Source organism: Mobula birostris, chromosome 15 (genome assembly GCF_030028105.1).
Source record: "Mobula birostris isolate sMobBir1 chromosome 15, sMobBir1.hap1, whole genome shotgun sequence".
Classification (NCBI taxonomy): Eukaryota; Metazoa; Chordata; class Chondrichthyes; order Myliobatiformes; family Myliobatidae; genus Mobula; species Mobula birostris.
The window spans coordinates 40,133,602-40,156,863 of NC_092384.1; the positions used below are offsets into that span (position 1 = coordinate 40,133,602).

The 23,262-nt window shown below is 41.1% G+C and overlaps 1 protein-coding gene across 3 annotated transcripts in view; it reads right to left on the reverse strand.

The window, feature by feature from the left end:
• Nucleotides 1–23,262, reverse strand: part of phkb (phosphorylase kinase, beta) — a 274,547-nt gene that overhangs the window by 68,972 nt on the left and 182,313 nt on the right. For all 3 annotated transcript variants that reach the window (XM_072279636.1, XM_072279637.1, XM_072279635.1), the window contains 3 exons: nt 23,106–23,199; nt 1,276–1,359; nt 692–796 (listed from right to left, as the gene is read on the reverse strand). In XM_072279636.1, coding sequence (XP_072135737.1) covers nt 692–796; nt 1,276–1,359; nt 23,106–23,199 — 283 coding nt within the window. The remainder of the gene's footprint in view (nt 1–691; nt 797–1,275; nt 1,360–23,105; nt 23,200–23,262) is intronic.

The window sequence follows — 23,262 nt, forward strand, 5'->3', positions numbered from 1 at the left end:
CTGGGCTATTGTGAATTTTACCCATTTTGAGAAATACGCAAAATATTAAAAGTTAAAATATAATAAAAGTTTTCAATCTAAAACACAAATTTACCAGACAACACTTCAAACAATGATCACATTTTAACTAACTCTATCAATTCTACAAATGTAAAATTACTCCCAAAAATTGTCATGATTATTGTTAGACCAAAGCAGTCCATAATTACAACTTGATGAATCACCATAAGTATAAATTGAGAACTGGTTCACAGAGAAAATATACAAAGTGGAGTAATGCAAGGTATTATTAATAAACTGACTTTCTTTGCAGCGTAGTTTCATAATTTTGTCTACACCTACAATATAAATTATTGCTGACTTCACACAACTTCCACCAGGAATTTGCTTTCTTGACTTTAATTTAGGTATGACTTAATTTCAATGTCATTGCTACATTTTATGAGCACTCAAAGCCCAGAAAAATAACACACTCAATCTTGATGTCATTGACATTTATTATTTTCCCCTGGAAGTTAAGCCATTAAACTAATTGATGCAGGATTAAGTACAAATGAACACCATTTGTTTTATTATCCCCATCAACTGTTTGCATATTGATACATTTGTTGTTTGCACTTTAGGTGAAGCAAACTTTAAGGTGTTTATCCTTGATCTGCAGTTCAGATATCTACAGAGCTTAACACAATACCTTAATGTCATCTATCAGCAGCATAACATCTTGAGCCATGTAAAAGTCACTCAAATCAAAAACAATGGGATAACACACAGTTGTTTTTCCCAGAATTCTATAAAGCTGTGGATAAAACAGAACTTAAATGTTATTTGTATTTCAGAACATAGATGAATGAGAAAAATGCGGCAAATTTAATACATTTTTGGCATTTGTGTTATATGAATGCTTTCTATGAATGGATTAGTGTTGGATCATAAATCTCAGTGAATATATTAACCATGATGAGTGATTGTTATAAGCTGATACTATACTTTGAAAATTAACATACCCTTAAAATTTATTTGAAATTAAGATTGCATTTTAAAATTTATCAAAACATAAGAAATACAATTAATTCACTTACATCATGAAATCTCATCATTAATATTGTTAAGTAATGGATTCTACTACAAAAGTAAATCAAAATATATTCATTTTAACTAAGCTATTTTTCATATCTACCCCTGTCAACTAATTACATTAAAATACACTAAAGTACATTTCATTTTCTGTGATCAATCACTACCTGAACTAGCAAGGAAAATAATTGGATTACTGACCTTTGATGTTCCAATGCATCCAATGGGTCTGTTTGGTCTTCCAGACAATTTAAGTTTTTTATTAACACCCAGATGGAGATAGGCCTGCAAGTACAGTAATGAAGAAATAATATTTTTCTCAAAATATCTTGTACAAAAGTAACAAATGAAAAAATTGTTGAACAACTCCATCTAAAAATTTCAAATCTATTATGTGCAATTCATAGCATTAAAATAAGCAGTTATTATAATTTTAAACTGTGCATAATCAAAATTGAAAATCTAATCATTATATTCATAATAATACACAAAGCCAAAATATACATAATGCTTCATAAGCGACATATAAGTAAGCTAGAATGCACATTATTGTCTGGCAACATTTTAAATATTTATTGTGGTTCCACATAATCTTTCCCTTCCATTTCCGACTGTTCTTAATTTTATTAGGCATTGATAATATTCATTATATTAGTAGTAGTAGTTCATTCATTGTGCAGTGATGATAACCACTCTCGTCATCCGTGATTTGTAGGGGCAGGACTGGTCTGTCGGTACGAAGATAACTGGAGAGTCTAATCCACGCTCAAAATGTTCTTTGGCAGTGTGGACAAAAGATGGCAGCCACGTTGGGTTGGGGGGTTGCTGGCTCAGGCTTTCATGGCCAGCCAACATCTCTCCATTGCAATTGACTTTACTGTCTTGTGTGTCACTGCATCCTCGTGGAGGGAGGACTGCTACTCAACCTGATCATGGGCGTTATATTCCTATTAGTCTGGGTTGATACCAAAGGCTCTTAGTGAAGTTTTCATCGTGTCTTTATAGCATTTCATTTCGCATTCCCGAGAACACTTCCCTTTCTGTAGTTCGCCATTAAGCAGTTTCTTAGGGAGCCGAAGGTCTGGCATATGAGCTACAGGCTCTGTGCAGCGTAACTGGGACTACATCAGGATAGTGTGGATACTGGGCAGGCCCACCTTGGTAAGTACCTCAGGGTCAGGGATTCTGTCGTGCCATTTAATGCTGAGGAACATTCTGAGGCACTGAATGGTTCAGTTTTCTGGCATGCTGTTGCTACATTGTCCATGTTTCACAGGAGTAAAGCAGAGAGGGAAGTACTATGGCCCTATACATCTTTAGCTTTGTCACCAGACTTTTGCTTCTTCTATTTCAGATGTTGGTATAAAGCCTACCGAAGGTTGCACTTGCTTTGGCGATCCTGGCATTCAACACCATTGACTATGTTCTGGTACAGTATGCTGCCAAGAAATGTGAACCTGTTCAGTGGGTTTAGTCTTTGACCATTGATTGTGATGTTTGGCTCAATGTATGAATCCCTGGAAATGGCTGATCCATTACTTCAGTCTTCTTGGTGTTGATGGAAAGTTCAAAGTTAGTACACACATCAGAAAACTTGTTGACACAATGCTACATAACTTCTTTTGAACTAGCATTGAGAGCATAGTCTACAGCAAAAAAGAAGTCTCTGATGATGTGTCTCATAATCTTAATCTTTTCTTGGAGCCTCCTGAGGTGGAACAGCTTCTTATCAGCGCAGAGTCTGATGCCGATGCCTACGTCACATCTCTAAAGGCATCAGTTAATATGGCAGAAAACACCAGGGCGAATGGTGCTGGCACCAAGACAGTCTTCCAGAATGTCAACAAAAGACTGTTTCGTGTTCCTGCTTTTCATCTTGGAGATGTACAGCTGTCTTGGGGTTTTCTTTCCATGTGGGCACCTCTTGGGCTGGATATGACTGCTCATTTTAGAAACAATGAGATGGAGGTCTGTCCAGCAGCCAGCACTACACATAGATTTTGTCACTCTAACATCCTGCCTATCTCTCTTCCTGACGATGACGTCGTCAATTAGATGCCAGTACTGACAGTGAGGATGCATCCACAAAGTTCTGTTATGGGTGGAAAGGCGGAAGATGGTGTTGGTGGAGTAGTAGAAGACCGTTGGCTGTTGCCGTGGCCAGTGCCATACTTCTCAAAGACCCAATCTCAGGAGGTGTTGTCAGAGCCTACTCTTGCACTGAAGTCACCAGGAATGGCAACTGTCCACTTTAGGAGCAGTGACAATAATTGAGTGCAGTTCTTCATAGAACTCATCCTTAACATCACCTGTGTTTGCCATGATTGGGGCATAAGTGCTGTCAATGGTGACATGCTGCCTATCATGCGATGGAAGGAACTTCATAGTCATGAGCCAGTCATTCATGCCCATTGAAGGTCCAGCAAGCTTGTCAGCAATCTCCATCTTCACTGCAAATCCAACCCCAGCCTTACGCTGGTCTTGGTTTTCTCTTCCAATACCCCTCAGAACAGTTACTACCCTCAACGATCAAGCTCTTGAATAAAAGGGGATAACTACACTCAACTTCACGTGCCCCATTACTTAAATGTTCCCACAACCAATGACCTCACTTTCAAGGACTCTTTACTTCATTATCCCTTGTTCTTGTTATTTACTGTTACTTACTTATATTCGTACTATCACATTTTCTCGATTTCTGCACTCTGGTCGATCTTTCATTAATCCTGTTATTGGTACTATTCTGTAGATTTTCTGAGTATGCCTAAAGAAAATGAATCTCAGGGTTGTATATGGTGAAATACATGTACTTATACCTATCAATCTCTGCCTTAAATACACCCAACGACCTGGCCTCCACAGCTGCATGTGGCAACAAATTCCACAAATTCACCACCCTTTGGCAAAAGAAATTTCTTCGCATCTCTGTTTTGAAAGGGTGCCCCTCTATCCTGAGGCTGTGCCCCCTTGTCCTAGACTCTCCCACCATGGGAAACACCCTTTCCACATCTACTCTAACCTTTCAACATTTCAAAGGTTTCATTGAGAACCCCCCCATCCTTCTGAATTCCAGTGAGTACAGACCCACAGCCATCAAAGGTTCTTCGTATGATAACCCTTTCATTCCTGGAATCATCCTTGTGAAACTCTTCTGGACTCTCTCCAATGCCAGCACATCTTTTCTAAGATGAGGGGCCCAAAACTGTTCACAGTACTCAAGGTGAGGCCTCAGCAGTGCCTTATAAAACCTCAGCATCACATCCTTGCTCTTGTATTCTAGACCTCTTGAACTGAACACTAACATGGTATTTGCCTTCCTCACCACGACTCAACCTGAAAGTTAACCTTCAGGGTGTTCTGCACAAGGACTCCCAAGTCCATCTGCATCTCAGATTCCTGGATTTTCTCCTTGTTTAGAAAATAGTCCGCACATTTGTTTCTACTACCAAAGTACATGACCATGCGTTTTCCAACATCGTATTTCATTTGCCACTTTCTTGCCCATTCTCATAATCTGTCTTAAGTCCTTCTGTAGCCTACTTGTTTCCTCAACACTACCTGCTCCTCCACTAATCTTCATATCATCTGCAAACCTGGCAACAAAGCCATCTATTCCATCATCTAAATAATTTATAAACAGCATTAAAAAAAAAGTGGTCCTAACACTGACCCCTGCGGAACACCACTAGTCACTGACAGCCAACCAGAAAAGGATCCTTTTATTCCCACTTGCTGCTTCCTACCTATCAGCCAATGTTCTATCCATGTTAGTAACTTTCCTGTAATAGCATGGGTTTTTAACTTGGTAAGTAGCCTCATGTGTGGCACCTTGTTAAATGCCTTCTGAAAGTCCAAATAAGCAACATCCACTGCATCTCCTTTATCTATCCTATTTATAATCTCAAAGCATTCTGGTAGGTTAGTCAGGCAGGATTTTCCCTGAAGGAAACCATGCTAACTTTGTACTATCTTGTCCTATGTCACCAAGTACTCCATAACCTTATCCTTAACAATTAACTCTAACATCTTCCCAACCACTGAGGTCAGGCTAACTGGTCTATAACTTTCTTCCTCTTGCCTTCCTCCTTTCTTAAAGGGTGGAGTAACACTTGCAATTTTCCAGTCCTTTGGCACCATGCCAGAGTCCAATGATTTTTGAAAGATTATCTCTAAAGCTACCACAATCTCTAACACTACCTCTTTCAGAATCCTAGGGTACAGTTCCTCTGGTCCGGGTGACTTATGTACCTTTTGGTCTTTCAGCTTTTTGAGCACTTTCTCTCTTGTAACAGTAAGTGCACCCACTTCTCTTCCTTCACACACTAAAATATCAGGCATATTACTAGTGTCTTCCACAGTGAAGACTGATGCAAAATACTCATTTAGTTCATAAGCCATCTCCTTGTCCCTCATTATTATTTCTCCTGCCTCATTTTCTAGCAGTCCTATATACACTCTCATTTCCTTTTTATTTTTAACATAATTGAAAAAACTTTTACTATCCACTTTGATATTATTTGCTAGTTTGCTTTCACATTTCATCTTGTCCCTTCTCATAATTTTTTAAGTTGCTCTCTTAGTCGATGAGCCAGGACCCCAAATTTGGGCCACCGGTACCATCTGGGGGGAATAATTCTTATAGTGATTTTGGCAAGGTATACACCCCTAGTGCTAGAAAATATGTGATAGCATTGCAGCGGTGGTAGCTTTCTGTGAGAGGGACTGGGAGTTGCACCTCCATGCTATAAGAACCATGATCCCATGGTGCTTTGCCAATGATAAGATGAATTATGCCAGGTACCTGTCCCCTTACTTTGCTCAGATGATGAACCTCCCAGAGAAGAATCCTTCTGTGTATGAGGCCTTCGAGACAGGCAAATTCTCAGTGCAGCTGTCAAGTAACAACCCCTTTGGGCAGATCCCTGTGGACCAGGCCATTGAAGCCACAGTGAACAAAGACACACGGACTCCTGGAGGCACATCACAGTTCAGCCTGAATGCTGGAGCTATCAAGCATTACGGCATAACAGCTGAGCACCACAGTACATTCCTGGGACAGTTAAGGGAGATGGTGCAAGGCAACAAATCAGAGCTTTGTCATGCGGAGCTACAGCAGCCAAGAATCCAGAAAGATGAGGAAGCAGTTTCAGCAGTGGTTACCCTCATACATGAATGAATCAACCCATTTGCAGAGAAGCGGGACCTCATTAGCATCTCTACGGCAAGCAAAGGCAGTCCCCAAGGACATTGCCTCCGACCTGATGAAGGCATATGAGATTGGTGAGCAATGCTACGCAACCTTCAGGGATGAGAGACTAGAGGAAGACCCACCAGCAAAGAAATTCCATGACCCAAAGAAAACCAACAAGCTGAAAACATTCAGTGATATGTGTAAGAAGGGAGAAGTGAAATCAAGTGGGAAGGCGATGATCTTGAAAGCAGACAGGTCTTTGTTTGGGCAACACACACACATTGCTGTTGGAATGCAGGAGGCCAGACAGTATCCATAGGAAGAAGCACAAATGACATTTCAGGCCGAGACCCTTCAGCAGTACTAACTGAAACGGTCGGGTCTCGCCAATATAAAGAAGGCCGCATCGGGAGCACCGGACGCAGTATATCACCCCAGCTGACTCACAGGTGAAGTGTTGCCTCACCTAGAAGGACTGTCTGGGGCCCTGAATGGTAGTAAGGGAGGAAGTATAAGGGCATGTGTAGCACTTGTTCCACTTACAAGGATAAGTGCCGGGAAGGAGATCGGTGGGAAGGGATGGGGGGGATGAATGGACAAGGGAGTCACATAGGGAGCGATCCCTGCGGAAAGCAGAAAGGGGGGGGGAGGGAAAGATGTGCTTGGTGGTGGAGTCCCATGAGGTGACGGAAGTTACAGAGAATTATACGTTGGACCTGGAGGCTGGTGGGGTGGTAGGTGAGGACTAGGGGAACTCTATTCCTAGTGGGGTGGCGGGAGGATGGGTTGAAAACAGGTGTGCGTGAAATGGGAGAGACGTGTTTGAGAGCAGGCCTTCTATATATTGGTATATACTGCATCCGGTGCTCCCAGTGCGGCCTTCTATATATTGGTGATATGCTGGGTCCGGTGCTCCAGGTGCGGCCTTCTATATATTGGTGAGACCCGACGCAGACTGGTTTCACTGAACACCTACGCTCTGTCCGCCAGAGAAAGCAGGATCTCCCAGTGGCCACACATTTTAATTCCACGTCCCATTCCTATTCTGATATGTCTATCCATGGCCTCCTCTACTGTCAAGATGAAGCCACACTCAGGTTGGAAGAACGACACCTTATATTCTGTCTGGGTAGCCTTCAACCTGGTGGCATGAACATTGACTTCTCTAACTTCCATTAATGCCCCTCCTCCCGTTCTCACCCCATCCCTTATTTATTTAATTATTTATTTATTATTTTTCCCCTTTTTTCCTCTCTCTGTCCCTCTCACAATTACTCCTTACCTGCTCTCCATCTTCCTCTGGTGCTCCCCTCTCCCTTTCTTTCTCCCTAGGCCTCCCGTCCCATGATCCTCTCCCTTCTCCAGCCTTGTATCCCTTTTGCCAATTAACTTTCCAGCTCTTAGCTCTATCCCTCCCCCTCCTACTTTCAAATCTCTTACTATCTCTTCTTTCAGTTAGTCCTGACGAAGGGTCTCGGCCTGAAAGATCGACTGTGCTTCTTCCTATAGATGCTGCCTGGCCTGCTGCATTCCACCAGCATTGTGTGCGTGTTGCTTGAATTTCCAGCATCTGCAGATTTCCTCGTGTTTAGGTCTTTATTTGGACACATCATAGTGATGGCACAAGGGCGCAGTCTACGTATGGAGGGTATCCTTTCTCATCCCCTTGGACCATTGCCCTGGGCCCTGTCCACACCAGAAGGATTGCTGAGAAAGACAAATAGAGCTACTTTAGCCACAACCTTGCAGAAAAATGTAGCAGTAGAAGAGCAACTCCCAAGAAACTCTGCTTCAGTGGTTGATGGAACGAACTTGGTCCAAAGAGTGAAAGGTGATCAAGTTACTTTCAGAGATGTTGCCACGACAATTCTGGGTATGGCTCTGAAGGAAGGCAGTCAGAGTAGCAGAACAGATGTTGTGTTCGACACATACAAGGAGAACTCTATCACGAATACTGCAAGATCTCTACGGGGTGAAGAGACTGGTCATGAGTTGCAAGGTATCACAGGCACACAGATGGTGAGGCAGTGGAGGAGCTTCCTGACCAAAGTCAGTAACAAAAGTAGTCTCATTAGCTTCATAGCCCATGAATGGAGGAAGGCGGAGTACAGAGCAAAGCTACAGGAGAAGATTCTGTATGCAACTATGAATGATAAATGTTACAGAATCACATCTCAAGACAGTGAGGAGGTGTCAGCTCTTCAGTGTCAACAAGAAGAAGCAGATGGCCACCTACTTCTCCATGCTGCCCATGCCACAAGAGAGGGATATGAATCTGTAGTGATCTGCTCAGAAGACACAGATGTCTTTATCATGTCTTTAACATTTTGTAACAAGATTAAGGCCCCATTGTTCCAGAAGTGTGGCACTAGAACCCATACAAGGCTTGTAGACATCAGGAAGGTTGCTGCCACTGTTGGCATAGAGGTTTGTAGGGCTCTCATTGGGTTGCACGCATATACAGGATGTGACGCTGTAAGTGCTTTTGCAGGCAAAGGGAAGACAGGCGCCCTAAAATTTCTGACCAGCAAAAGGGAAACTCAGGACACATTCTCAGAGTTGGGTCGGGAATGGGACCTCTCCCCAGAACTGATGGACAAACTGGAGGCATTTACATGTCTCCTGTATGCCCCAAAAGCATCGACCACCAAGGTCAATGAGCTCAGGTATCACCTTTTCTGTGCCAAAAAAGTGAAATCGAAAGTCATCAACTCCCACCATGCAAGGACTGCTTAACAAAACATGCACAGCGAGCCAACTACCAGGCTGGTATATGGAGAAGATGTTTGGAGAAGGACCCACAAGTGCCAAGTCCTGTTGGCAGAGGATGGAAGATGGAGAGGGAAGAGGAAGCTGAACAGTTGGTGGTGCACTGGATGGAAGGCCAGCCAGCACCTGATGCCGTCCTGGATTTACTGGCCTGTAACTGTCCAAAAAAATGTTCACTCCCAAGATGTATGTCTGTTGCAAATGGCCTCAGGTGTACTGACATGTGTACACTGGCAGACTGAGAACCAGGCATCCACCTCAGAGAGTGTGGAAACTTCAGATGAAGATGTGGAAGACTTGGAAAATTATTATGATTATTAATAGGTTATGAACGTATGGAAAACCAAGTATGGAAAGCAGTCTTTGATTAAATATATTCATTTTCCAACCAAATGGGGCCTAGGTTATGGCTGTGTGGAAACCCACATTTGAACTATTGTACTGTAATTCTATATGCTATGACAAAAGCTTAAGATTGCTTTGATTTTATACAACAATATAGAAAATATTATGGCATTGATAAAACTCCAGAAATCTCTCCAAATGAGGTTTTTTTTACCTTTTGTGGGGGGGGGGGGATAACATTTTCTGCTGTACTGATGTTAATCTACAAAAAGTGATTACTTATTTGAATTCCTGAATAAATTCTCTACAAATCCATGTGATTATATGTGTCCTAGGCTTTTATTGACTTTTCCAAAATAAACAACAGACAAATATTTTTCTAAAAATGAAATGATTCACTCTACTGAAATTGAGCACTGTACTGCAAGTGCCACCAAAGGCATAGTTTTCAATGTAGAATTTTATAACAACATTTGGTGAAAAGTGCTTGAACTCAGCTATCATTGTGACAAATTTCAATGTTGAGGGATCACTGATGACAAAATACCATTAGGTTGAATACATATGTTGTACTTTATATTGGCTAAGTTTCAGAAATGCTTATTTTGGGGTAGTGTTATAAAATGCATGATAGCACACATAAAGCTACCACTGGTGCAATGCTATCACATATTTTCTAACTCTAGAGATCTATACCTTGCCAAAAATCACCATGAGCATTATTCCCCTCAGATGGTACCGACCAACCCTACTGACTCATGGACTATCTGTAGGTTTTTAAAAACTTCCCAATCCTCTATCTTCCCACTAATTTTTGCTTTGTTGTATGCCCTTTCTTTTGCTTTTACAACAGCTTTGACTTCCCTTGTCAGCCACAGTTGTACTATTTTACCATTTGAGTGTTTCTTCATTTGGAATACACGTCTGCACCTTCCTCATTTTTCCCAGAAACGCATGCCATTGCTGCTCTGCTGACATCCCTGCCAGCAGCTCCTTCCAATTTACTCTGGCCAACTCCTCTCTCATACCACTGTAATTTCCCTTACTCCACTGAAATACTGCTACATCACACTTTACTTTCTCCCGAACAAATTTCAAGTTGAACACTCATTGTGATCACTGGTTCCTTAGGTTCTTTTACCTTAAGCTCCCTAATTGCCTCCAGGGTTGCCAGATTGAAATTTTAATTTAAAAGCCAAACAATACTAGGGAAAAAACCAGAAAAAAGCCGAACAAATTTCAGTATATTTTTCATACTCACATCACATGAAAAATTCCAGATCTAGGTCATTATTATCCTCTTCACTGGAATGAGTGGAACATACGGCATAAACCTTGTCCGGTGTAAAGTTTTTTTAGCATTTCTGGAGATACAGTGAAGTCTTTGCAACATTTGCTTGAAGGCAATAGTTCTGCCCTGATTCTCACAATAACATCAAGAAGATTCAGCTGCATTCTGTTTCTTGCCTTCCTTTTAACGGAGGATACAAGAGAAAATATCCTCTCAACTACAGCATTGCTGACAGGGGTTATTAGGCAAGTAAGGGCAAAGGTGGCGACCTGTTTAAATGCCTGATGGTGAAGTACACCAATCCAAGACTGTTCAGTGTCTGTAGGGAGTCCATCTTTCTTAAATAGAGCTTCTTCTTTTGTGTTGGGCACTTGGACAAGTGGTTAAGGCGTTCGTCTAGTGACCTGAAGGTCGCTAGTTTGAGCCTCAGCTGTGGCAGCGTGTTTGTGTCCCTGAGCAAGGCACCTAACCACACATTGCTCTAATGTCTGTGCGAGGAGTGGTGCTCCACACAGACTTCCAATCTGCGCCTTGTAAGGCATGAAAATGCCCAAAGCAGGCCTCTTATGGTCTGAGTTGATGTCCTTTCCCCCACTTCTTTCCAATCGACAAAAGGCATTTTTCTGTATTGTTCTTTAATAGTGCTGACGTTGTTTCCTGCAAGATGTATAAAGGGTAACTTGGAAAAGGTGGGCCTTGAAACTTGATTTAAAATTATCACAGGGCTCATTTTGATAAACTTTCAAATGTCTCTCTCGCCGATGGAAGTCTACATGTAACTTGACTCAGAGCTTCTCCTAGCATAGACATACATCTTTCTTTGACATTTTTTATTTCTAGATGGGCCTCAGCACTGTTGTTCTGCTGTACGAACTTATTACATGCTGTTAAGAATCTGACACCAAAATCAACTTCATGATTTTTTTTTTTCTGTCTTTTGGCATCATACAGTCTGTTCTGAAGAATCTTCTGGTGTAAGAATATTTGTTGGTACAATTCATGAGGATCAGCTCTGGTTTGCTGAAAAAGGCTGTTCGGTCTTTCAAACTCCTGCACAGCAGGTGTTGCAAACTCAAAGAACGAGTAGTTTTTGTAGTCTGACAACATTTCCTTTAGGAGTCTTGCTTTGAATTTTGTATCAAACTTTGATTGGGCTAGTTCAGCAAAAGTGAAATAAGCCTTTAACTCTTCCCAGTTCATCAAAATATTAAACATGACTTTTCCATGCACAAGCACTGAGTAGATGAAGGATTTTCAAAGGGGAGGGGGCAGTTCGGGTTAGCTCAAATTCTGTAGCTGTGTTCATCACTCTAAACAATTCTTTGTACGCTTCTCGTCTTAATTCACTATGGCAAAACCAACTGGGTATTTCTGACAGCAAAAATCCAATATTTGATGGTAGCTTGGATACTGCATATTGAATGCACAGTGCCAGTGAACGACAGATACATTTGAGTTGCACACAGAAAGGAGACATATCTTTTAGCCTAGACCACACAGAATTGTTGTACCCAATCATGTTTGATGCACCATCCGATGCAAAACGAAAGCAATTTGCAAGACTCTGGCCATATCTTTTGATTTCCTCAAAAAATTAAATTGAGTATGTTTTCTCCTGTAGCCTCTTGCACCGGAATTAAAACTAGAAATCCAGTTACAATTTCCTTTGTCCTATCACTTAAAGATCGAACTAAAATACACAAGTGTTTTTGTGTTGAAATGTCAGTAGATTCATCTATAATGATGGCATATTTCTTGTTCTGAAAGTCATCAATGAGATCAGTTTTCAGTGCAGGCAAAATGATGTTTTTGATTAAGCATGCACATTTAGTTTTATGTAACTTTATGTGCTCCAGTGTACTCCCATGCCCATGTGCTATCATGATTTCACTCAGGTGGTCAACTGTACGTATTGCAAAATGGCAGGTCATGCTTACAGCAATTTGCAGCTCTGCTGCCTTAACTTTATCATTACTCTCTTGCCTTTGTTACATTAAGCTGCGTCTGGCCTGTTGATGGAGTTCGCCGCTTATGTTTCTCCGATTTTTCATGATTTGAAAGTTTGCTAATTCTTGGTACAATGTTGCAGTGGCACAATTTACAATAAGCTGCCTCCGATCCATCAGCAGCCTTTTGGACCCATACAAATGTTTCTTCCCATTTGCTATTGTACTTATGATAAGAAGCTTTCCACTTCTTTGACGACATGGCCATGGGTGTTGATAATAAATCATTTAAAAAAACAGCCGAAGGTGTCACAGTTTCACCACAAAACATTATTACATATAGAAAATACACTCCACGGTCGATTTGTATGATTATTAATCACATCCAAACACTTCGGAGGTCCGAGACAAACTGGACCCAGATGTGACTGTGTTGCCGACTTGCTGGTTGGCGCCTTCTTGCCCACACTCTTGGTGGCAGAAATATTGCCAAATGTAACTGACCAAAAACCATTTTTCTTAAAGGAAAATGTTTTAGAACAAAGATGGTATGTAATTTTCGTGCAGATAATTTTAGCAAGTCAAAAAACCATAAAGCCAAATGAATTTTCTGACGCCAACCAAATTGGAAAAAAGCCAGGTTTCTGGAATTTGGCGCTGAAAAAGTCAATCTGGTAACCCTGATCGCCTCTGATTCATTACATAACACCCAATCCAGTATAGCTGATCCCTAGTAGGCTCAATGACAAACTGCTCTAAAAAGCCACCTCTTTGGCATTCAACAAACACTCTCTTGAGATCCATTACCAACCTGATTTTCCCAATTGACCTGCATGTTAAAATTTCCCATGTCTACTATAACATTGCCCTTTTGACTCGCCTTTTCTGTTTCCTGCTCTAACCTATGGTCCAGCTCCCAGCCACTCTTGGGAGGCCTGTATATAACTGCCATCAATGTCCTTTTACCCTTGCAGTTTCTTAACTCAACCCACAAGGGTTCAGCATCTTCCGATCCTATGTCATATCTTTTTACTGGTTTGATGCCATTCTTTAGCAGTAGAGCCACACCACCCCCTTTGCCTACCTCTCTATCCCTCCAATATAACATGTAACCTTGGACATTTAGCACCCCACTACAATCATCCTTCAGTTACGATTCAGTGATGGTCACAACATCATACCTGGCAATATGTAATATTGCAACAAGATCATCCACCTTATTTCTTATACTAGACGCATTTACCTACAACACCTCGAGTCCTGTATTTGCTATCCTTTCTGATTCTGCATCCCTAATGACTTGATACTCAGCCTGTTAGCTGAAACTAAGTCCCATCACCTGCCTGCCCTTCCTGACAATCTGACTGCACGCTATCTTTATTTTTTACCATCTGTCCTTTACTGAGTAAGACAGCAAGACAGCAAGACACAGGAGCAGAATTAGGCCATTCCGCCCATCAGATCTGCTCTGCCATTACATCATGGTTGATTTATTATCCCTCTCAACTACATTCTCCTGCCTTCTCCTCATAATCTTTGACACCCTGACTAAACAAGAAAATTAGTCTGATTCTGAGTATATATTATCCAGTGATGACTGTATCTGGAACATACCTTCAATCTGGTTCACACCCCACTGCTAAGTTAGTTTAAACCTTCCCCAACAGCTCTAACAAACCTGCCTGCCAGAGTATTGCTTCCCCTCGGGTTCAGGTGCCACCCGTCACTTTTGAACAGGTCATACCTCACCCAGAAGAGATCCCAATTATCCAAGAACCTGAAGCCCTGCCCCCTGCACCAGCTTCTCAGCCACGCATTGCCAAATCATCCTATTTATACCCTCACTGGCGCGTAGCACAGGTAGCAATCCAGAAATTACTACCCGAGAGGTCCTGCTTCTCAGCTTTCTACCTAGCTCTCTAAATTTTCTTTTCAGGATATCATTGATTTTCCTTCCTTTGTCACTGGTACCCATATGTACCAAGACATCCGGCTGCTCCCCCTCCCTCTTCAAAATATTGTGGACATGATCTGTGACATCCCTGACCCTGGCACCTGGGAGGCAACATACCATTCAGGAGTCCCGTTCACCTCCACAGATTCTCCTGTCTGTTCCCCTTACTGTCGAGTCCCCTACCACTACCGCTCCCTTCCTCTCTCTCTTTCCCTTCTGCACCACTGACCCGTGTTCAGTGTCTGTAACCCGGTCGCCGTGGTGAGGTCATACCCCACAAAAGTATCCAAAGCGGTATACTTTTTTTTGAGGGGAATGGCCACAGAGGTGCTCTGCTCTAACTGCATATTTCCATTTTTCCTGCCAGTCACCCAGTTACTTTCCTCCTGCAACTTCAGGGTGACTACTTCCCTGTAACTTTGATCAATTATATCCTCACTCTCCCGTACAAGCCAAAGATAATCTAGTTGTTGCTCCAGATCCCTAACATGGTCTTCAAGGAGCTGCAGCCGGATGCACTTCATGCAGGTGTAGTTCCCTGGGAGACTCTGGGTTTCCCAAGACTCCAAGTTCCGGCACGAAGAACACCCCACAGCTGTTTAAATGGTACAGTAAGAGAGGGCAAAAAGATAAAAAGGAAACCTTAATAGACGCTTTACACAGAGTCAATGCCTCCTCCAAACTGAAGACCGGTTTGAGCCAAAGTCTATCGCTGTACTCTCACCACTGGCCTACTCCTGACAATGGCCGCTCCGCTTATCCCTTCTGCACTTTTATTTAATTCACAGAGCTCTGTTGACGCTGCTGATAGGCCACATACAATGAGCTCCCTTTTTTAATAACCACTGCCAACCTGTGAGAAATGCCTCCTGGTAGAGCTCTGTTGATGCTGCTGATGGGCCATGTACACTGTCGTATATAGTCAGGACTTGATTATTAACTATGGAAGTTTTGTTTTTAAACATTCTGTGTTATGCAAAATCAAAATTATACATTTCATTTAAATGTACCTTGCTACATGTGACTCTGGAAAATGGAAACAAATACAAAATACCAGTTTTCACTCAAGACTACTTGGCAGATATATTTCAGCATTAGAATTTTTGCATAGCAAGAAATCCATGAAATTATAAATCACTGAACCATCCAATATACACAATAAGGAAACTAAATTTAAACTGTTGCAATTACTTCAGACAAATAAAACACTTCAGAATTAATTACTGAGTATCTCTGATCTATAAAAGAGTTTAAGCCAATGCTTAATCCATCAAGAACTTTATCTTGGACACAGCTTATAAAAGGCATGCTTAGAGAAACATTTCCAACATTTGTGGCCTCATTTTTGGTTCTTAAAAGAGACATTAAAATGCCCAACATTCTTCCTTTAAGCATTTAGCATGCATCCTTTCATAAATGTTGGCATGGACCACCACTTCTCCACCGTCTCCATCCTCCCAAGCTGAATTTCCTATAGCTCTATTTTACTCAAATAGGTGAATCTGTCTTCAGGAAGACTGTAGAAAAATAAGTTGCTGACACATTGTATAAAATATGAAACTAGACCGAATGAAAACTAAACTAATTGGGCTGAATTCAAAACTGCAAGAAAATAAATGAGAGTTATATTTGAAGTGGGTGAAGCTGAGGAGGATAATGATGCCTAATGGCAACTCCTTTACTTGCATCTTCAGAAACAGCTCTACTTCTATTCTTGATATCTCCTTTATCCCTTTCAAAGTTCTTTTGAAGACCCTGACCTGGAGTTACACGCTGACTTCGGTTCTTTGCGGAAATGGAACCGGCTCTCAGGGCCTCAGGGCCGACTGCTTTTCGATATGCTAAGGACACAGTCTGGAAGAGAAGCACACCTTCAGGGTGCCGGATTTTTAAGGCTCTGGAGACGGGCTGATTCAAGGCCAATGCTGCCGTCTGATGTGTTGTGGAGTACATGGAAGATCGAAAGCAGCAAGCTGGCTACTAGCTGTGTGCCCAGAGACCCGAGTTCTTTGGGCACAGAGTTTGGAAAAAGCGACGCAACAGACCTTTAACATCATAAATCAGCCAGCTGTTTTGTTATGTCTCCCCTTTCGCTGTGAAACGGGGGCATCTCTTTTTCCCTTATTAGGGAGAGAACACGCCTGTGGTATGTCGAATACCAGGTGAACAAGTAGCTTTTGGGGTACTGCAAATCCGTATCTTTATTGATGCTTTGCTGCATGCTTGAGTGCTCGGTGGGGGGTGCCAATGCTCTTTTGCTGGTGGGGGGGGGGTCATTGCTTTGCTGCTGCTTGTGCGTGGGAGTTGGGGGGGGCTTTGGGGTTCTAATATTTAACTGTCACTCATTCTGGGGCACTCTTCTGTTTTCAGGGATGTTTGCGAAGACAAAGAATTTCAGAATGTATTCTGTATACATTTCTCTTATATTAAATTAACCTATTGAAAGAGTTCAGATTAAAAAATAAAAGAACTATAAAGAAAATAATGGACCGTCCAGCTCATTGTTTTCTTGCTATCTGCTTCCTGCTACTTCTGTGTTAGGGGCAAAAGAAGAACTGGACAAGAGAGAGGCCTTTGTGTTATTACAAATTCTTGTGATATGTTCAGAAAATGGTGACACACAGTGTCAACATTACAAATATATGAAATTCAATAAAGACTGGAATTTCTTTGCTTTAAAAAAGGATCAATAAAGTAGTTCTAATTTGTGCATGAAACAAAAATGATGTTTCATTTCCAATATTGATTTTTTTTTTGTATGCAGCCTTCAGCACTGGCAGTTACTGGATATGCAAGCTGATTAATAGCAAGGACAGAGAAACCAGACACTTGGGACCTACAGTATAGTGTACTTCCTAACAAACAAAACTTAAGTATTAAATGACTTTCAGTTACAGAAAACTACTTCAAGTACAATGAATAAAACTAGGTAGGGCAACTGAGGTAAGTCAATTCAGTAAATTTTCTTCATTACCTAATGTGAGGAACCCATCCCAGTCCAATCAAGCAGTAACCCTGATAGCATTGAATAAAATCTGAAACTACACCGAATGTAAACCAATTTGGCTAAATTCAAAACTGCAAGAAAATAAATGAACCATGAAACATACTCAGTGAATAATAGCTTACAACCAGTACTTCAGATTGCGCTCTCCCATGGGAAGCATTGTCAAATTACTTATATACAGTCAGCAGGAGTCACCCGAGGAGTAGACAATCGTTAATTCCAGAACTAATGAATTCTCAAAACTTCAGGTCAGATTTATGCTTATTACCATCTATAGCCTTCGTCTCCTTCAAATCTAAATTCCTCTAAGTTGAGTACCACTGAGGGTAAAACAAAACAGAATATCCTTCACTTTCATAATACCATCAATTCAATAATCCCACCAAAGTTGTTCCTTGACCACAGGTCATTGGCCAATTTGCACCGATCAATACTGCACTTTGTTTAAATGTTTCATTTTAGCATGTTCAAAGTCACCACTCACTCACTATACTAGCACTTATATTTTGAATTTAATAGGATTTGTATAACATTAAACATTTAATCATGCAGATAATTTAATGCCTCCAAAATAAAATGTGGAATTACATTCCAATGATGGCGACTCATTGGTTAGGGGGCACAAACTGCGGCACAAAAGCGATTCCAAAATGGGGTTTTGCCTCCCTGGTGCCAGGGTCCTTGATGTTACAGGGTAGCTGCAGAACATTTTCAAAGGAGAGGAGTAGCTGCCAGAAGTTGTGCATATTGGCACAAATGACAAACAAAAAGGGTTGAGGTCCTACAGAGTGAACATAGGGAGCTAGGGAAGATGTTAAAAAGCAGGACCTCGATGGTAGTCACCCCAGACCACATGCTATTAAGGGTAAGAATAGTAGAATATGGAAAATTAATCTGTGGCCGGAAAATTGGTGAACAGACCAGGGATGAGGATCAGAATTAGATTTATTATCACAAATATATTTTGTGAAATTTTTCATTTTGCAGCAACAGTACAGTGCCATACATAAAACTACTATAAACTACAATAAGACATAGATATAAAAATGAATTCAATAAGTGGTGCAAAAAGCAAAGCATAAGTAGTGAGGTAGCATTCATGGGTTGATTCATTGCCTGTCCAGAAATCTGATGGCGGAGGAGATTCAAATTTTGGACCATTGTGATTTCATAAAGTCATTAGAGCCATTATGGGCATGTGGTTAAGGGAAAGACAGAGAGGTTGAACTTTGCCCTCTCTTAATGCTCTAGGGTACCGGTTCTTTAGGGTGGATTGAGGCGGAATCCAGTACGGCTAAATAGACGTAACGAGGAAGAAGAAGAGGATGATCACATTGGTGGGATTGTACTATAGGTCCCCAAACAGTCAATGGAAGTTAGAAGAACAAACATGCGTGGACATAGGGCAGAGTTGTAATAATAGGGTCGTCGCAACAGGGGAGGTTAACTTTCCAAACATAGACAGGGACTTTCCATACTGTTAAGAGCTTAGGTGAGGTGGAAGTGTACTCCTTTGGGCAATAAAGAGAGGGCCCTTCTAGGGAGAGGGCAAAGATCAATCTATTCTTAGGTAATAGGGCAGGGCAAGTGACTGAAGTGACAGTGCAGGAGCACTTTGGGACCAGTGACTATAGTTTTATTAGTCATAAAATAGTTATGGAAAGTGATAGAACTGGTCCACAGGTTCAAGCTCTACACTGGGGAAAGGTAAATCTTGATGGTACGAGAGAGAAACTTGTGTAGTTTTATTGGAGTAGGTTGTTTGTAGGCAAAGGGACCACAGGCAAGAAGGAGGCTTTTACAGATAAGATAGTGAGAGATTAAGAACTGCATGTTCCTGAGGAGTGAAGAGCAAAACTTGACAGGAGTAGGGAACTTTGGATGACAAAGGATATTGAGGGCCTGGCCAGGAAAAAGGAGGAGTAATGGGTCAGATACAGGTAGCTGTTATTAATTGATTCTCCGGAGCAGTATAAGAGATGCAGGAAAGCAGTCAAGAAAAGAATCAGGCGAGCAGAAAGGTGTGGTGGAAATGGTTAAAACTAGCGTATGATGGGATACTTGACCATTCTGGAACAGCTGGATTTAAGACTGCTGATGCGAGCCGAGAATAACCTTGGACGATAAGTGCAGTACTAGGAACTCCAATAAACAAGATACTAGGCCCTTGGAACCAGGTGGGAGAAAGTGTCTGGGGGTAAATTATGAGTCCCGATAACTTGGAGCAAAGAGAACTGTTAGACTTGCACTCAGAGGTAAATCATGGGTCCTGATAACAGGGAATAAAGAGGACTGTTAGACTCGCACTGAAAGATAATTGACATGTCTTTTAAATGATTGATCATGTACTGACTATGGATGCTAAACAAAGTTATGTGAAGTTGTTTGTCTTGCTGTATAAATATGAGGTCTGTATAATCTAAAAATCAGAGCTCTGGTGGAGGTGGAGACTGCTGCAGGCTCTCCATGATATCATGTTAATAAACTCTTAAAACGAAACTTGAACTCACTCTGGCATTCTTAGTTAGTGTTTCCACAACAAAAGGTGTCATGAGTTAACTTCCGCAGAGAAGCTCAAGGAAAATCCAAAGAGATTTCATAAGGATGTTAAGGGAGAAAGACTAACTACAAAGAGAATAGAACCATTCAAAGACCATCTACAGGAGATGGCACCTTCATGAATAGTTCTCTGTTTTTACCATGGAGAAAAACATGAAACCTCTGAACTAAGAAAAGTAAATGGAGAAGTTGTGAAGATATACTGCATTATAGTAGCTGAGCTGCTTGATACATAAAAAACATGAAGGTTGACAAATGTTCAGGGCCTAATCAGGTATGTCAGTGGGAGACTAGAGAAGAAATGGCAGGAGCCCTGGTTACGATATTTGCATCGTCATTGGACAGGGGGAGGTGGTGTTAGACTGGAGGGTAACAAAGGAAAATCTTGGGGACTCTGGGCTGCTATGTCTAATATTTATGGCAGGTAAGTTACTGGAGAGGATTCTAAGGGATAAGATTTGTGTACATCTGGAAAACGGGTTCATCAGCAGTGGAAAATATGGCTTTGTGCCTTGGAGATCACGTTTTATGAACATGACTGAGCTTTTTGATGAGATGACCAAGAAAGTTGATGAGGGCAAGGTTGTAGATGCAGTTTATATGGACTTCAGTAAAGCCTTTGATAAGGTTCCATACAGTAGGCTGCTCTAGAAGTTTTGATTGCAGGGAATTCAGGGAAATCTGGCTAACTGTAAACACAACTGCATACCAAAAGTTTCTTCTGATATATAAAGTGTAAAAGAGAGGCAAGAGTAGATATTGAACTGCTGCAAAACGATGCTGGAAGGTAGTAATGGGTTCCCTAAAGGTTAACTTACAGGTTGAAACAGGGATGAGGAAGGCAAATGCGATGTTAGCATTTATTTCAAGAGGACTAAAATATAGAAGTAAGGATGTAATGTTGAGACTTTATAAAGCACTGATGAGGCCTCACTTGGAGAACTGTGAGCATTTTTGGTCTCTTTATCTAAGAAAGGATGTGCTGACATTGGAGAAGGTTCAAAGGAGGTTCACAAAAATGATTCCGGGATTGAAAGGCTTATCACATGGGGAGCATTTGATGGCTCCGATACTCTACTCTCTTGAATTCAGAAGAATGAGAGGTGACCTCATTGAAACTTGATGAACGTTGAACGGCCTCAGTAGAATGGATGTGGACAGGATGCTTCCTATGATGGGGGAAGCTAAGACCAGAGGACACAGCAGCAAAATAGAGGGCCATCCTATTAGAATGGAGATGAGGAGAAATTTCTTTAGACAGAAAGTGGTGAATCTGTGGAATTTGTTGCCACAGATGGCTGTGGAGGGAAGTCATTGGGTATATTTAAGGCAGAAGTTGATAGATTCTTGATTAATCAGGGCATGAAGGGATACAGAAAGAAAGCAGGAGATTGGGGCTGAGAAGGAAAATGGATCAGCAATGATGAAATGGCAGAGCAGACTTGATGGGCCAAATAGCCTAATTCTACTTGCATTTTGTGGTCTATGGTCTTAATTCACATAATTACAAGGAAAATCAAATCCAGCTAGGACTTTCACAGTGTACATCAGGACTCTGGGGAGTGTTGTAGAACAGAGGGTTTTTGGGGTACTAGAACATGGTTCATTGAGTGGAGTCATGGATAACTTGGTTGGTGAAGGTGACTTTTAGCACACCTGCCTTCATAGATCAGAACACTGAATATAAACAGTGAGAGGTCATCGTGCAGGTAACTTTTTTTTGGACACAAAGTGTGGTATGTATAAGGAATCAGCTGCCAAAAGAAGTGGTTGAGGCAAGTACAATAATAAATTTTAAAAGACAACTGGGCTGATACGTGTTCTTGAAAGTTTTAGAAATCATCTGTCAAACACTGGCAAATAGGACTAATTTGGATGGCACATCTTGGTCAGCATGGACTACGTACCAAAGGGCTTGCTGCCATGCTGTATAACTTTGATTCTATTCTATGACTCTATGAGTGGACAGCCAGTGCCTTTTACCCAGGGCAGAAATGACTATTACGAGAGGGTATAATTTTAGGAAAGTACAGGGGCATATATGAGAGATAAGTATTTTTTACACAGAGAATAGTAGGTGCATGGATTGAAGGTAGAGATGGATACATTAGAAACATTTCAGAGACCCGTAGACAGGCACATGGATGAAACGAAAATAGAGGGAAGCATTAGATTGATCTTCGAGTATAATGGTCAGCATAATTTTGTGGGTTGAAGAATCTGTAATGTGCTGTACTATGCTATGTGCTATTCTAACTTCCGTTCCTATAATCAGAAAAATCAAAGTATCTATCTTCTCTTCAGGATTTAAGTATTTTGGTCCAGGATAATATCTTTTCATCCTCCAATTCAGTACAACATTTCTCTTGCCTTGAGAGACAGGTCTATATTAATTCCTTAATTTACTTGTAAGGGAAAGAATACACATACTTTGAGATGCTCACTTTATATATAAGATATCATAACAAACAGAATTGTCTGATGTAATGACCATTTATAATTGTGTTAGATTTTATTCATTCTATAATTTTATACATCACAACATTTAGGCAAATCTTTCTTAGGGAAAAAAAGCTCTGTTACGTAAATTAATTTTACAATGTTGTGACTACATTTTTTTATGCAGGTGATCATACTGCTCATTGGCATTCAGGGCAGAAAGATGAAACACTAACACATATATTGGGGAATAGTAGGTCAAACATTTGGAATGATAGAGTATTTGCTGTAATCAACTTTTTATGAAACCGAGAAGCTGTTATTGCAGCATAGTTTTTGCTCAGTCCAAGGACTGCAGCCATTTATCACAAAACTTAATAGGTTAGGTTATAAGCACAACATCGGTTGCATAGCAATGTAATCATATGCTATTTACAAAGTATTAACTGAGCATTCTCAGTGAAGCATTTCTGTCTAATAGCTACAAACACTTTGACTGCAACATTCAAAGAGCAGATACTACCACTTACCTTCACAAGCTCCTGTTGAGGCCATATTTGGATGGGCTCCACCTGCTGAGGTGTCTGTGTTTGTATTCCGTATGTGTTGAGAAATACTTGAAGGCTACAAACAGAGCATGATAACTTTCATAATAATATAACACATACTAATGAAAACCTTGTAAAA